Here is an 18952-nt window from a genome sequence, read left to right on the forward strand (position 1 = left end):
GGTGAACGAAAACTTGATACACACATATGATACAACTACATGTCTACTTTTTTTGTCTTTAAAGGATGCAGCTGCGCGTGAACTCCGCTACCCTCCGCCGTGCACGCGCAGCGCCGCATCCTTCATTTATCGCGCGTTCACGTGCTGGTCTGGTCTTGGATAAGAGGAAGGCACGCGGATTTCGGAGGATAACCGGAAACAGCAGGTTGTTATTGAAACATCTTCCATAACTACAAAAAAATCACAGCGGCAGGGAATGGCTCTGACTCAAGATATGATCTTAACCTTTTTATTGGAGCACGGGGGAAAAGTGAAAAACTCGGAGCTTGTGAACAAGTTCAAAGGACTCATAAACTCCAGCGACCCCGCGGAAAAGAAACAAAACAGAGACCTGTTCAAACGACTGGTCAACAACGTCGCCGTGGTTCAACAAGTGGAGGATGTAAAGTACGTGGCTGTGAAGAAAAAGTACCAGGGACTCGCAGGTGAAAAAATGACACCGAATAACAGTTTGTTCGACTTAAAATCGCCATGTAGGATTGATTCCAGTGAAATAGAGAATGTGGATATTGTTAATAACAATTATTGCCATTGCTCCATCCAAAGTGTGAGTAATAGCAGCACAAGTGGAAATGATGCTGACTATAATGTAATGGAGGCTTTGACAGCAAGAGTGCTCAGTGTGACAAGTGATGCTAGAAGTGGGAAAACAGGGTCTGTTTTTGCTCTCGTTGCCTTAAAATCTCCACCAAATCCACAATGTGAGTTGCAACATGATGAAAGGGGGAAAACACTGACAGCAGATGCCGAACCGCCACCTACAGTGCCATCTGAGAGAACTATGAAAGTCGAGGCAACTGCATATCGGAGCTGTGTTGCTGGAGAAGGTTTTCCATACACGTCCCTGAGAGCCAAACGAAAGGAGCTGGAGGCCCTGGGTTCTCCACAACTGCGAAGGTGTAGCAAAATCACCAAACCTGGTGGTAATGAGGCTAAAGACTTGGATGTAATTCCTCTGGGATCAATGGAGCATGAGTGGCTTGTGAAATCTGCAACAGGGAGCTGGCGTCAGATCCTCAGCCTCCTGCTGCAAGACCCTCAGCTGGCAGAGAAGAGAAATTTCATGTCTGGATTCACAATCCTGCATTGGGCTGCTAAAAGCGGAAGCGGTGAAATGGTGTGTAAAGTCATTGATGTTTCCAGACAGAGTGGTGCAGGGATCGATGTTAATGCCAAGTCTTATGAAGGATATACACCTCTCCACATTTCCGCCATTCACAGCCGTGAATGTGTGTGTTCACTGCTGGTGTGTGAATATGGTGCCAGCACTAACATACGGGATAACGGTGGGAAAAAACCCTACCATTATCTAAGTCAAGATGTGTCAACTGAAATCAGAAAGATGCTCGGAGACCCTCGCTGTCTGCAGCAGGAGGCTCCAAATAATTTGAAGGATCATCAGAATCTCCATAATAAAGGGCTCAACACTCTGAGTAAACTATTTCAACCCCACATTGCTGGACAGAAAAAGAAAAGCAGACGTCGGCCAAGCTTCCATTTCATTAGAGAGAAAGAACACTGCACTTAACCGTAAACTGTTACAATGAAATAGACCAACTTGAAACAAAAAATAGACTTTATTGTATGTTTAATATTTGTTATTAATTTAATTGTTAATTGTACAGTGTGCACTCTACTGATTATTACATTTGTTAATGTGGTTAGTAACAAGAAAATGAATTTACTAGTACTAACACAGAACATGGCCAGGTCATATTTTGTCCCAAAATTGAAAGAAAGGAAAACAATACCACTTTTATTGTGATGGTTCCCTTTAGACATTCTGTCGACTATAAGTAACGTTGCACCTACATGTCAACTAACTCTCATTATTAGAGTATTATTACTGTCTGCTTAATATCTGCTGACTCTTTATTGTGATGGTCCTACAACAGACATTCTACTGACTATAAGTAACTTTGCAACTGTCAACTTACTCCTACTAATACTCTACCAACACTCCAGTGAGAGTTAGTTGACATGTAGGTGCAACATTACTTATAGTCAGTAGAATGTCTGTTGTAGGACCATCACAAAGTGTAACCAAAAAAAATAACTAAATTTCTTTATATAAAAATGTAGGTAACATGAACTAATAATGAACTGCACTTATATATTTATCTTTGTTAATGTTAATTCCAACATTTACTAATACATTATGGAAATCAAAAGTTGTTAACATTAGTGTTAACATTTATTAACAATGCACTGTGATATGAATATTGAACAGCTGTATTATCTACTTATGTTAACAAAGATTAACAAATACGGCAACACATGTATTGCTTCACGTCAGTTAATACATTAACTAATGTTAACTAATGAAACCTTATTGTAAAGTGTTACCAAAATATAATTCCTCAAAAATTGTCATTACTGTTAATGCAAACAAATAAACAAACAAACAATAACCCTTTAGAGTTAATGCAAAATTTACTTTAAAATTAAATTAATGATTTATTAATTGTAAAGTATATCATGATACTAAATGTACCAATGCTGAAACGAAGGGAACAACTTTTATTACAATATTATTGTGAATCATTATTGACAATATTAGGAATTACAAACAACTCATAAAATATATGGAATGGTATATGGAAGCTTGTTTCCGCCACAAAATAAAAAAGGTAATTGTTTTTATCTTTTCATTTCACAATTCAGACTTTTTTCAGACGAAAAAGTTGTGATAAAAAGTTGCAATTTCAAATGATAAAGTCAGAATTGTGAGATATAAATCAATTCTGACTTTATATCACACAATTCTGACTTTATATCACACAATTCTGACTTTATATCACACAATTCTGACTTTATATCACACAATTCTGACTTTATATCTCACAATTCTGACTTTATATCTCACAATTCTGACTTTATATCTCACAATTCTGACTTTATATCACACAATTCTGACTTTATATCTCACAATTCTGACTTTATACTGACTTTATATCACACAATTCTGACTTTATATCACACAATTCTGACTTTATATCTCACAATTCTGACTTTATATCTCACAATTCTGACTTTATATCTCACAATTCTGACTTTATATCTCACAATTCTGACTTTATACTGACTTTATATCACACAATTCTGACTTTATATCACACAATTCTGACTTTATATCTCACAATTCTGACATTATATCTCACAATTCTGACTTTATATCTCACAATTCTGACTTTATATCACACAATTCTGACTTTATATCTCACAATTCTGACTTTATATCTCACAATTCTGACTTTATATCTCACAATTCTGACTTTATATCTCACAATTCTGACTTTATATCTCACAATTCTGACTTTATATCACACAATTCTGACTTTATATCTCACAATTGTGACTTTATATCACACAATTGTGACTTTATATCTCACAATTCTGACTTTATATCACACAATTCTGACTTTATATCACACAATTCTGACTTTATATCTCACAATTCTGACTTTATATCACACAATTCTAACTTTATATCTCGCAATTCTGACTTTATATCACACAATTCTAACTGTATATCTCACAATTCTGACTTTATATCTCACAATTCTGACTATCTCACAATTCTGACTATCTCACAATTCTGACTTTATATCACACAATTCTGACTTTATATCTCACAATTCTGACTTTATATCTCACAATTCTGACTATCTCACAATTCTGACTTTATATCTCACAATTCTGACTTTATATCACACAATTCTGACTTTATATCACACAATTCTGACTATCTCACAATTCTGACTTTATATCACACAATTCTGACTTTATATCTCACAATTCTGACTTTATATCACACAATTCTGACTATCTCACAATTCTGACTTTATATCTCCCAATTCTGACTTTATATCACACAATTCTGACTTTATATCTCGCAATTCTGACTTTATATCACACAATTCTAACTTTATATCTCACAATTCTGACTTTATACTGACTTTATATCTCACAATTCTGACTATCTCACAATTCTGACTTTATATCTCACAATTCTGACTTTATATCTCACAATTCTGACTTTATATCTCACAATTCTGACTTTATACTGACTTTATATCTCACAATTCTGACTTTATATCTCACATTTCTGACTTTATATCTCACATTTCTGACTTTATATCACACAATTCTGACTATCTCACAATTCTGACTTTATATCTCACAATTCTGACTTTATATCACACAATTCTGACTTTATATCTCACAATTCTGACTTTATATCTCACAATTCTGACTTTATATCTCACATTTCTGACTTTATATCACACAATTCTGACTATCTCACAATTCTGACTTTATATCTCACAATTCTGACTTTATATCACACAATTCTGACTTTATATCTCACAATTCTGACTTTATATCACACAATTCTGACTTTATATCTCACAATTCTGACTTTATACTGACTTTATATCTCACAATTCTGACTTTATATCACACAATTCTGACTTTATATCTCGCAATTCTGACTTTATATCACACAATTCTAACTTTATATCTCACAATTCTGACTTTATACTGACTTTATATCTCACAATTCTGACTTTATATCTCCCAATTCTGACTTTATATCTCCCAATTCTGACTTTATATCTCACAATTCTGACTTTATATCTCACAATTCTGACTTTATACTGACTTTATATCTCACAATTCTGACTTTATATCTCACATTTCTGACTTTATATCACACAATTCTGACTATCTCACAATTCTGACTTTATATCTCACAATTCTGACTTTATATCACACAATTCTGACTTTATATCTCACAATTCTGACTTTATATCTCACAATTCTGACTTTATATCTCACATTTCTGACTTTATATCACACAATTCTGACTATCTCACAATTCTGACTTTATATCTCACAATTCTGACTTTATATCACACAATTCTGACTTTATATCTCACATTTCTGACTTTATATCACACAATTCTGACTATCTCACAATTCTGACTTTATATCTCACAATTCTGACTTTATACTGACTTTATATCTCACAATTCTGACTTTATACTGACTTTATATCTCACAATTCTGACTTTATATCTCACATTTCTGACTTTATATCACACAATTCTGACTATCTCACAATTCTGACTTTATATCACACAATTCTGACTTTATATCACACAATTCTGACTATCTCACAATTCTGACTTTATATCTCACAATTCTGACTTTATATCTCACATTTCTGACTTTATATCACACAATTCTGACTATCTCACAATTCTGACTTTATATCTCACAATTCTGACTTTATATCACACAATTCTGACTTTATATCTCACATTTCTGACTTTATATCACACAATTCTGACTATCTCACAATTCTGACTTTATATCACACAATTCTGACTTTATATCTCACAATTCTGACTTTATATCTCACAATTCTGACTTTATATCTCACAATTCTGACTTTATATCTCACAATTCTGACTTTATATCACACAATTCTGACTTTATACTGACTTTATATCTCACAATTCTGACTTTATATCTCACATTTCTGACTTTATATCACACAATTCTGACTTTATATCTCACAATTCTGACTTTATACTGACTTTATATCTCACAATTCTGACTTTATATCTCACATTTCTGACTTTATATCATACAATTCTGACTTTATATCTCACAATTCTGACTTTATATCTCACAATTCTGACTTTATATCACACAATTCTGACTTTATATCACACAATTCTGACTTTATATCTCACAATTCTGACTTTATATCTCAAAATTCTGAGTTTATATCTCACATTTCTGACTTTATATCACACAATTCTGACTATCTCACAATTCTGACTTTATATCTCACAATTCTGACTTTATATCACACAATTCTGACTTTATATCTCACAATTCTGACTTTATATCTCACAATTCTGACTATCTCACAATTCTGACTTTATATCACACAATTCTGACTTTATATCTCACATTTCTGACTTTATATCACACAATTCTGACTATCTCACAATTCTGACTTTATATCTCACAATTCTGACTTTATATCACACAATTCTGACTTTATATCTCACATTTCTGACTTTATATCACACAATTCTGACTATCTCACAATTCTGACTTTATATCACACAATTCTGACTTTATATCTCACAATTCTGACTTCATATCTCACAATTCTGACTTTATACTGACTTTATATCTCACAATTCTGACTTTATATCTCACATTTCTGACTTTATATCACACAATTCTGACTTTATATCTCACAATTCTGACTTTATATCTCACAATTCTGACTTTATATCTCACAATTCTGACTTCATATCTCACAATTCTGACTTTATACTGACTTTATATCTCACAATTCTGACTTTATATCTCACATTTCTGACTTTATATCACACAATTCTGACTTTATATCTCACAATTCTGACTTTATATCACACAATTCTGACTTTATATCTCACAATTCTGACTTTATATCTCAAAATTCTGAGTTTATATCTCACATTTCTGACTATCTCACAATTCTGACTTTATATCTCACAATTCTGACTTTATATCACACAATTCTGACTTTATATCTCACAATTCTGACTTTATATCTCACAATTCTGACTTTATATCTCACATTTCTGACTTTATATCACACAATTCTGACTTTATATCTCACAATTCTGACTTTATATCACACAATTCTGACTTTATATCTCACAATTCTGACTTTATATCTCACAATTCTGACTTTATATCTCACAATTCTGACTTTATACTGACTTTATATCTCACAATTCTGACTTTATATCTCACATTTCTGACTTTATATCACACAATTCTGACTTTATATCTCACAATTCTGACTTTATATCTCACATTTCTGACTTTATATCACACAATTCTGACTTTATATCTCACAATTCTGACTTTATATCACACAATTCTGACTTTATATCTCACAATTCTGACTTTATATCTCAAAATTCTGAGTTTATATCTCACATTTCTGACTATCTCACAATTCTGACTTTATATCTCACAATTCTGACTTTATATCTCACAATTCTGACTTTATATCTCACAATTCTGACTTTATATCTCACATTTCTGACTTTATATCACACAATTCTGACTTTATATCTCACAATTCTGACTTTATATCACACAATTCTGACTTTATATCACACAATTCTGACTTTATATCTCACAATTCTGACTTTATATCTCAAAATTCTGAGTTTATATCTCACATTTCTGACTATCTCACAATTCTGACTTTATATCTCACAATTCTGACTTTATATCTCACAATTCTGACTTTATATCTCACAATTCTGACTTTATATCTCACATTTCTGACTTTATATCACACAATTCTGACTTTATATCTCACAATTCTGACTTTATATCACACAATTCTGACTTTATATCACACAATTCTGACTTTATATCTCACAATTCTGAGTTTATATCTCACATTTCTGACTTTATATCACACAATTCTGACTATCTCACAATTCTGACTTTATATCTCACAATTCTGACTTTATATCACACAATTCTGACTTTATATCTCACAATTCTGACTTTATATCTCACAATTCTGACTTTATATCACACAATTCTGACTTTATATCTCACAATTCTGACTTTATATCTCACAATTCTGACTTTATACTGACTTTATATCTCACATTTCTGACTTTATATCTCACAATTCTGACTTTATATCTCACAATTCTGACTTTATATCTCACAATTCTGACTTTATATCTCACAATTCTGACTTTATATCTCACAATTCTGACTTTATATCTCAAAATTCTGAGTTTATATCACACAATTCTGACTATCTCACAATTCTGACTTTATATCTCACAATTCTGACTTTATATCTCACAATTCTGACTTTATATCTCACAATTCTGACTTTATATCACACAATTCTGACTTTATATCTCACAATTCTGAGTTTATATCACACAATTCTGACTATCTCACAATTCTGACTTTATATCTCACAATTCTGACTTTATATCTCACAATTCTGACTTTATATCTCACAATTCTGACTTTATATCACACAATTCTGACTTTATATCTCACAATTCTGACTTTATTTCTCACAATTCTGACTTTATATCTCACATTTCTGACTTTACATCACACAATTCTGACTTTATATCACACAATTCTGACTTTATATCTCACAATTCTGACTTTATATCTCACAATTCTGACTTTATATCTCACAATTCTGACTTTATACTGACTTTATATCTCACAATTCTGACTTTATATCTCACATTTCTGACTTTATATCTCACATTTCTGACTTTATATCACACAATTCTGACTATCTCACAATTCTGACTTTATATCTCACAATTCTGACTTTATATCACACAATTCTGACTTTATATCACACAATTCTGACTATCTCACAATTCTGACTTTATATCTCACAATTCTGACTTTATATCACACAATTCTGACTTTATATCTCACATTTCTGACTTTATATCACACAATTCTGACTATCTCACAATTCTGACTTTATATCACACAATTCTGACTTTATATCTCACAATTCTGACTTTATATCTCACAATTCTGACTTTATATCTCACAATTCTGACTTTATATCTCACAATTCTGACTTTATATCTCACATTTCTGACTTTATATCACACAATTCTGACTATCTCACAATTCTGACTTTATATCTCACAATTCTGACTTTATATCACACAATTCTGACTTTATATCTCACAATTCTGACTTTATATCACACAATTCTGACTTTATATCTCACAATTCTGACTTTATACTGACTTTATATCTCACAATTCTGACTTTATATCACACAATTCTGACTTTATATCTCGCAATTCTGACTTTATATCACACAATTCTAACTTTATATCTCACAATTCTGACTTTATACTGACTTTATATCTCACAATTCTGACTATCTCCCAATTCTGACTTTATATCTCACAATTCTGACTTTATATCTCACAATTCTGACTTTATACTGACTTTATATCTCACAATTCTGACTTTATATCTCACATTTCTGACTTTATATCACACAATTCTGACTATCTCACAATTCTGACTTTATATCTCACAATTCTGACTTTATATCACACAATTCTGACTTTATATCTCACATTTCTGACTTTATATCACACAATTCTGACTATCTCACAATTCTGACTTTATATCTCACAATTCTGACTTTATATCACACAATTCTGACTTTATATCTCACATTTCTGACTTTATATCACACAATTCTGACTATCTCACAATTCTGACTTTATATCTCACAATTCTGACTTTATACTGACTTTATATCTCACAATTCTGACTTTATACTGACTTTATATCTCACAATTCTGACTTTATATCTCACATTTCTGACTTTATATCACACAATTCTGACTATCTCACAATTCTGACTTTATATCACACAATTCTGACTTTATATCACACAATTCTGACTATCTCACAATTCTGACTTTATATCTCACATTTCTGACTTTATATCACACAATTCTGACTATCTCACAATTCTGACTTTATATCTCACAATTCTGACTTTATATCACACAATTCTGACTTTATATCTCACATTTCTGACTTTATATCACACAATTCTGACTATCTCACAATTCTGACTTTATATCACACAATTCTGACTTTATATCTCACAATTCTGACTTTATATCTCACAATTCTGACTTTATATCTCACAATTCTGACTTTATATCTCACAATTCTGACTTTATATCACACAATTCTGACTTTATACTGACTTTATATCTCACATTTCTGACTTTATATCACACAATTCTGACTTTATATCTCACAATTCTGACTTTATACTGACTTTATATCTCACAATTCTGACTTTATATCTCACATTTCTGACTTTATATCATACAATTCTGACTTTATATCTCACAATTCTGACTTTATATCTCACAATTCTGACTTTATATCACACAATTCTGACTTTATACTGACTTTATATCTCACATTTCTGACTTTATATCACACAATTCTGACTTTATATCTCACAATTCTGACTTTATACTGACTTTATATCTCACAATTCTGACTTTATATCTCACATTTCTGACTTTATATCATACAATTCTGACTTTATATCTCACAATTCTGACTATCTCACAATTCTGACTTTATATCACACAATTCTGACTTTATATCTCACATTTTTGACTTTATATCACACAATTCTGACTATCTCACAATTCTGACTTTATATCACACAATTCTGACTTTATATCTCACAATTCTGACTTTATATCTCAAAATTCTGAGTTTATATCTCACATTTCTGACTTTATATCACACAATTCTGACTATCTCACAATTCTGACTTTATATCTCACAATTCTGACTTTATATCACACAATTCTGACTTTATATCTCACAATTCTGACTTTATATCTCACAATTCTGACTATCTCACAATTCTGACTTTATATCACACAATTCTGACTTTATATCTCACATTTCTGACTTTATATCACACAATTCTGACTATCTCACAATTCTGACTTTATATCTCACAATTCTGACTTTATATCACACAATTCTGACTTTATATCTCACATTTCTGACTTTATATCACACAATTCTGACTATCTCACAATTCTGACTTTATATCACACAATTCTGACTTTATATCTCACAATTCTGACTTCATATCTCACAATTCTGACTTTATACTGACTTTATATCTCACAATTCTGACTTTATATCTCACATTTCTGACTTTATATCACACAATTCTGACTTTATATCTCACAATTCTGACTTTATATCTCACAATTCTGACTTTATATCACACAATTCTGACTTTATATCTCACATTTCTGACTTTATATCACACAATTCTGACTATCTCACAATTCTGACTTTATATCACACAATTCTGACTTTATATCTCACAATTCTGACTTTATATCTCAAAATTCTGAGTTTATATCTCACATTTCTGACTATCTCACAATTCTGACTTTATATCTCACAATTCTGACTTTATATCACACAATTCTGACTTTATATCTCACAATTCTGACTTTATATCTCACAATTCTGACTTTATATCTCACATTTCTGACTTTATATCACACAATTCTGACTTTATATCTCACAATTCTGACTTTATATCACACAATTCTGACTTTATATCTCACAATTCTGACTTTATATCTCACAATTCTGACTTTATATCTCACAATTCTGACTTTATACTGACTTTATATCTCACAATTCTGACTTTATATCTCACATTTCTGACTTTATATCACACAATTCTGACTTTATATCTCACAATTCTGACTTTATATCTCACATTTCTGACTTTATATCACACAATTCTGACTTTATATCTCACAATTCTGACTTTATATCACACAATTCTGACTTTATATCTCACAATTCTGACTTTATATCTCAAAATTCTGAGTTTATATCTCACATTTCTGACTATCTCACAATTCTGACTTTATATCTCACAATTCTGACTTTATATCTCACAATTCTGACTTTATATCTCACAATTCTGACTTTATATCTCACATTTCTGACTTTATATCACACAATTCTGACTTTATATCTCACAATTCTGACTTTATATCACACAATTCTGACTTTATATCACACAATTCTGACTTTATATCTCACAATTCTGACTTTATATCTCAAAATTCTGAGTTTATATCTCACATTTCTGACTATCTCACAATTCTGACTTTATATCTCACAATTCTGACTTTATATCTCACAATTCTGACTTTATATCTCACAATTCTGACTTTATATCTCACATTTCTGACTTTATATCACACAATTCTGACTTTATATCTCACAATTCTGACTTTATATCACACAATTCTGACTTTATATCACACAATTCTGACTTTATATCTCACAATTCTGAGTTTATATCTCACATTTCTGACTTTATATCACACAATTCTGACTATCTCACAATTCTGACTTTATATCTCACAATTCTGACTTTATATCACACAATTCTGACTTTATATCTCACAATTCTGACTTTATATCTCACAATTCTGACTTTATATCACACAATTCTGACTTTATATCTCACAATTCTGACTTTATATCTCACAATTCTGACTTTATACTGACTTTATATCTCACATTTCTGACTTTATATCACACAATTCTGACTTTATATCTCACAATTCTGACTTTATATCTCACAATTCTGACTTTATATCTCACAATTCTGACTTTATATCTCACAATTCTGACTTTATATCTCAAAATTCTGAGTTTATATCACACAATTCTGACTATCTCACAATTCTGACTTTATATCTCACAATTCTGACTTTATATCTCACAATTCTGACTTTATATCTCACAATTCTGACTTTATATCACACAATTCTGACTTTATATCTCACAATTCTGAGTTTATATCACACAATTCTGACTATCTCACAATTCTGACTTTATATCTCACAATTCTGACTTTATATCTCACAATTCTGACTTTATATCTCACAATTCTGACTTTATATCACACAATTCTGACTTTATATCTCACAATTCTGACTTTATTTCTCACAATTCTGACTTTATATCTCACATTTCTGACTTTACATCACACAATTCTGACTTTATATCACACAATTCTGACTTTATATCTCACAATTCTGACTTTATATCTCAAAATTCTGAGTTTATATCACACAATTCTGACTATCTCACAATTCTGACTTTATATCTCACAATTCTGACTTTATATCTCACAATTCTGACTTTATATCACACAATTCTGACTTTATATCTCACAATTCTGACTTTATTTCTCACAATTCTGACTTTATATCTCACATTTCTGACTTTATATCACACAATTCTGACTTTATATCACACAATTCTGACTTTATATCTCACAATTCTGACTTTATATCACACAATTCTGACTATCTCACAATTCTGACTTTATATCTCACAATTCTGACTTTATATCTCACAATTCTGACTTTATATCACACAATTCTGACTTTATATCACACAATTCTGACTATCTCACAATTCTGACTTTATATCTCACAATTCTGACTTTATATCACACAATTCTGACTTTATATCTCACAATTCTGACTTTATATCTCACAATTCTGACTTTATATCTCACAATTCTGACTTTATAATTCTGACTTTATATCTCACAAATCTGACTTTATATCTCACAAATCTGACTTTATATCTCACAATTCTGACTTTATACTGACTTTATATCTCACAATTCTGACTTTATATCACACAATTGTGACTTTATATCTCACAATTCTGAACTTTTTCTTAGAGAATTGCGAGTTATATGGTCAGAATTGTTTGTTATAAAGTCAGAATTGCAAGATATAAACTCGCAATTGTTAGATAAAAAATCGCAATTATCTTTTAAAATGTTTTATTCTGTGGCGGTAACAGGCCTCCATAGAAATATGCTTAATTGTCATACAAATAATATCACAGTGTGACTTGTGAGAGCATTTTCTGGTTTGCCTCAAACAGTAACTCGGTCATCATCTTTCCTATCTGATTGTTGTGCTGTGCATAATGCCTAGAGAAACACTTGTGCCATTGAATGAAGGGCGAGGGGCCTCTGTGTGGGATATAGGCATGTTGTCCTTGAACTCATTTTATGCTTGATGTGATGCCTGTCATACTGAAGAGATAAACTCTAGCTCAGTTCTTTCATAGGCCTTGGCAAAAACTCTATGCAAATAACCACGTTACTTATATAATGTGTGAGAATAAAACCACAGTTTTAACCAGGAATTGCTAAATATTAGAAACAGTCTGGAAAATATAATGAGGCCTTTGTCACAGCCAGGCAGTGATTCAGGCATGATTTCATGGGCGCTGGAGCTTAGCATAACTTCATTCAGAGGCTTTTGACTGGTGTGCAGTGATCTGTAATGATGCAAGTGCCCTTGCCTCTCAGTTAGAGCTGCTCTTGTTCAACTGTGAGGTGAAGGTCATTTCAGAAAGTATAGCCTTTGGGTTCAGAGGAGTTTAACATGAAGCTATTCTGAGCCAAATTTGAGCACTTTAACCGCACACTCTGACTAAAACTAGTATATCTTGAAAATACGTTTCTTTGATTAGTATTCAAAAGAAATTGAAGAGTCAAGAGTTGTTTTAGAAGCGTTTTCATTTTATGTTTTCTCAGCATTGTCAATATGTCACAATTATAAGCACTTGGTATCTCGGTGTTAGAGAAAGCATAATAATAGTTCTTTGTGTTTCGCTGCTTAATTTATAGGGTCATTGTTCGACCTCCAGGATTGTTTTCTTTTTCGTTTCTCAGCCATTAAGCAGGATCCCACAGTCACCCTTAACATTAAACTGCCTCAGTTCACTGGGAAAACTGCAGTTGCTAAAAATACAAATGTCTCAACTTATATGGCCGGGGAAGTATACAGTTCCACAGTATCCCTTTCAAACATAAAATGAGACACAATTGCATTTGAAAGCCATTGTTTCCTGGTGTTTTTGTTTTTAACCCCTTAACTGTGACCTTTTTGAGAATAGACATGCAATATCCAAATCTTAAAAATGCAATATCCAAACTTAAATGGTTGTAATTCAAGAATGCGATGGAATACACACCTAAGTTTGGCCTTGTTTTAAAGAAGACACTCAACAGATTTTTGCACTTCAAAAAATGAAAGTATGAAAAAGTTATGGAAGTTTAAATATACTGTAAATCAAATGTACTGTACTAAATATGTTTTTATTTTATATAAAATTACTATAAAACCAAAGCCATATATCTAACCAAGTTGTGTTCCAAATTTCAAGTTGATATCACAAAAATTGAAGTTCCTATGAGATTTTGTTTAGGTGCTGTGTTCTTCTGTAACAAATTTCAACATATATCCATATTTCACTTCTATCAAAAAAAAAGACACCAAATATGGAACCGTAAAACTCTGACCTTTCTGACTGTGTTTTTCAAGATTAGAAAAGGTTTGATTATAAAATAGTTAAAATAAATTTTGTAATTTGAAACCTGACACCGCCCACTAGGGGAGGATCCCGCTTCCATGGTAAGGCAACATCCAATTTCAAAACGGTTTCCACAGGATGAAGTGTGAGTTCATAAGCTTTTGAATGATACCTAATGTGATGATTACTAAAATATGTGATATGAAAAAAGGTGATACAAATAAAGAGCGCCAAGCTTCCAGCTATCAGGATGGTGACAGTTAAGGGGCTAAAAACCAACAGAGGTAAAATTAGGTCATAATGGATGTTTTATGAGGAATAATGTAATGTTTGTGATGCCTCAACTCTGACATTCTAACATTTCAGTTGAATCAAAGTCCCTTTACGACACGTCATTTCACTCGGCAGCCATCTTTGAAACGCCTCTTGTGCATGCCAGTGCAGCTCCTATCTCTTTGAATGCGGAAACCATAGACTTGATGCTTTTATTAAGAGGTGAATTAATTCAGGTAGGATACCACTGAAGGCCTAGGTGTGAAATGCACAACCCGCCACTGAATCATTGTTATACAGCGCTACACGGTTAGTCTTATTGTTTGAATCGCTTGTTTTCACTGCGAGTAACATTTTTGCCATGTTTCAGACAACACTATTTTTTCTCCATCATACAATATATTTTAAAATGAATTGCATGTCATTTAGCAACAGTCATAGTCAAACATAGTTTTATTAATATGATGTTCTAATCGATCTATATTACTGCAAAGTGCAACAAGTCTCTCATACCAGCCACCGAGCGATCGTATGAGTAACATTATAACATAACTTTCAGCACATTCAAATGTATTTAGTGTGATTGGTTTAATCATGTTAAACAGCACTACGTTACCCCACATACGCAACAAAAAGAGTGGAAGTGGACAACAGCAGCATAAGCATAATAAAGCGCATAATAAGCGCAGGTCTCTCTCATTAGCATACGACCGCAATGTTAATAAAACTTTAATACATTAACTCATTCATGAACATGATTTCTGCCCAAATCCTTCGGATTCCTATCCATCAGCTGTGGAGGTGAAGAGTCAAGACTACAATTCCCATGATTCCACGCTCATTTACGGTGTCATCAAGCTACGCTTTTGTTTTGGATAAGCAACCTCTAGCAGTGAAACTTACATACTGTGCCTTTAAAATGGCAGCTGCCATAACTGTGGCACCCTTATAATAAACAACGTTATCAAGTGTTGGTGTGGATGCTGTATTGTTCTCATTATAGTTATCATTTTGCTCATATCAGCTTGAGGCGGTCTACACTGGATGCATACATTTTTCACACATAACACACATTGTCAACATCTTGCAAGTTAAAATTCACATATTTATATATATGTAAAACAACAACAGCAACCATAAAACTACAACAGCAACCATGTTTGTTAATTCGGAGTAAACAAGCCTATAATTCAATGAAAGAATGACTGCAGGTCATCAATTTGCAATAAGGTTGGCCATTTGAGTTGATGAATGTCTGCTACTGGAACAAAGTAGCAAAACATATTAAATTGCATATACACCAATCAGGCATAACATTATGATAGGTGAAGTGAATAACACTGATTATCTCTTCATCACGTCACCTGTTAGTGGGTGGGATATATTAGGCAGCAAGTGAACATTTTTGTCCTCAAAGCTGATGCGTTAGAAGCAGGAAAAGCGGGCAAGCGTAAGGATTTGAGCGAGTTTGACAAGGGCCAAAATGTGACGGCTAGACGACTGGGTCAGATCATCTCCAAAATTGCAGGTCTTGTGGGGTGTTCCCGGTCTGCAGTGGTCAGTCTCTATCAAAAGTGATCCAAGGAAGGAACAGTGGTGAACCGGTGACAGGGTCATGGGTGGCCAAGGCTCATTGATGCACGTGGGGAGCAAAGGCTGGCCTGTGTGGTCCGATCAAACAGACGAGCTACTGTAGCTCAAATTGCTCAAGAAGTTAATGCTGGTTCTGATAGAAAGGTTTCAGAATACACAATGAATCGCAGTTTGTTGTGTATGGGGCTGCATAGCCACAGACCAGTCAGGGTGCCCATGCTGACCCCTACATCGCCGAAAGCACCAACAGTGGCACGTGAGCATCAGAACTGGACCACGGAGCAATGGAAGAAGGTGGACTGGTTTGATGAATCACGTTTTCTTTTACATCACGTGGATTGCCGGGTGCGTGGCTTACCTGGGTAACACATGGCACCAAGATGCACTATGGGAAGAAGGCAAGCCGGTGGAGGCAGTGTGATGCTTTGGGCAATGTTCTGCTGGGAAACCATCCATGTGCATGGCAAAGTTTGAGATATTGACTTGATCTCAATCCAATCGAGCATCTGTTGGATGTGCTGAACAAACAAGTCCGATCCATGGAGGTCCCACCTCGCAATTTACAGGATTTAGAGGATCTTCTACTAATATCTTGGTGCCAGATACCACAGCACACCTTCAGGGGTCTAGTGGAGACCATGCCTCGACGGGTCAGGGCTGTTTTGGCAGCAAAAGGGGGACCAACACAATATTAGGAATGGTCATAATGTTGTGCCTAATCAGCACTGGTGTAGTGTGCAGGCTATACGCAGGTATACGGCGTATACCCACTTCTTTATCAGTAGGCATTGCGTATACACACTTTTAAATCCCCTCTGATGCGCATCATTAGCCATGACAGTCCAGCACATCATTTATAATTATATGTATATAACGTCGTATCACAAAATTACAATTCAATTACTATTCTTTATCGAATAATTTGCAGTTAGTGAAGGCGGGATAGGCAGAATCGCGCTGAATGACACACAACCGAAGCGCTCTCTAGCGTGCGCTCTCTCTCTCTCTCTCTCTCTCTCTGTCGCACGCGCGATCCGCTCTCCTTGCGCCTGAATATTCAAATAAACGCACACACAGATATCACAATATATCTATCGTGTGGAGTATCTCACAAGAACACAGTCGGTTATGGCTTAAGTGTACGTAAACAGGTGGGTAATAACTGGATATGTGTCAGAATATTACGTCGATTTATTCAGCAGTCCAATAGCATGTTTAGATTTTATAAAATTAGTCTAAAGATTTTTTTTTTCAAGAACTACTTTTTGTAATTGCAATATTTTAACTATCCACTCACCTAATGTAATATATATTTTTGTCATAGCTGATTATATATTTTTATTCATTTATTGTTTTTTCAATAATGAGTGTGTAATTCTGGATTGTGTTTAACAAATAAAAGAGTGACTATTAGTTCCACAAAAACAGACGTACAGATATTCTATAGTGATGTAGAAATATATGAATGATACATTTATAACCCTTTTATTTTGCCAGTTTGTTGTGCTTGTTTCAGTTATTTACTGAATTGAATGTATATTTAAATATTTAAAGGTGTTAGCTGTAATATTACACACTGCAAAGTGATAATTTCAAAAGGGATTAAATTCACAATTATTTAATGATCGAAGCACACAAAAAATGTATAACAAAGCCCTAAAACTGACAATTAATTGGCAAAATCGCGAGCCACGGGTCGGCTGGGCCAAGCAGGATTTGACCACCTCCGCCTCATTTTGAGCCAGGTAAAAAACCCTGCTCAGGGAGAGTATTTATGTTAAAGGGGCTATATGCTTTTTTCTGAAATTTAAACTCGCGACTGACACCTGTGGCCAAAAAACAGAACTGCTCTTATTTTCTGCTCGCTCTCGCAGCGGTGGTGACGTCATATCCGCAGACAGCGCGGGGAAAAAACGACCCGCCAGAAAATAGGAAAAATAGGATACAGGCTTATAGGTGCACCCACTGTGAGCGG

At 33.3% G+C, this 18952-nt stretch overlaps 1 protein-coding gene across 1 annotated transcript; it reads left to right on the top strand.

Moving 5' to 3' along the window:
* Window positions 1-256: 256 nt before the first annotated feature.
* sowahab (sosondowah ankyrin repeat domain family member Ab) lies at window positions 257-1588 on the top strand (the record flags this gene model as incomplete). The annotated part of the gene is made up of 1 exon (XM_079839247.1): window positions 257-1588. One exon carries the CDS (start codon window positions 257-259, stop codon window positions 1586-1588), a length of 1332 nt encoding a protein of 443 aa, XP_079695373.1.
* Window positions 1589-18952: the final 17364 nt, after the last annotated feature.

The sequence above is a fragment of the Gobio gobio genome (genome assembly GCF_949357685.1).
Source record: "Gobio gobio genome assembly, chromosome: 16".
NCBI lineage: Eukaryota > Metazoa > Chordata > Actinopteri > Cypriniformes > Gobionidae > Gobio > Gobio gobio.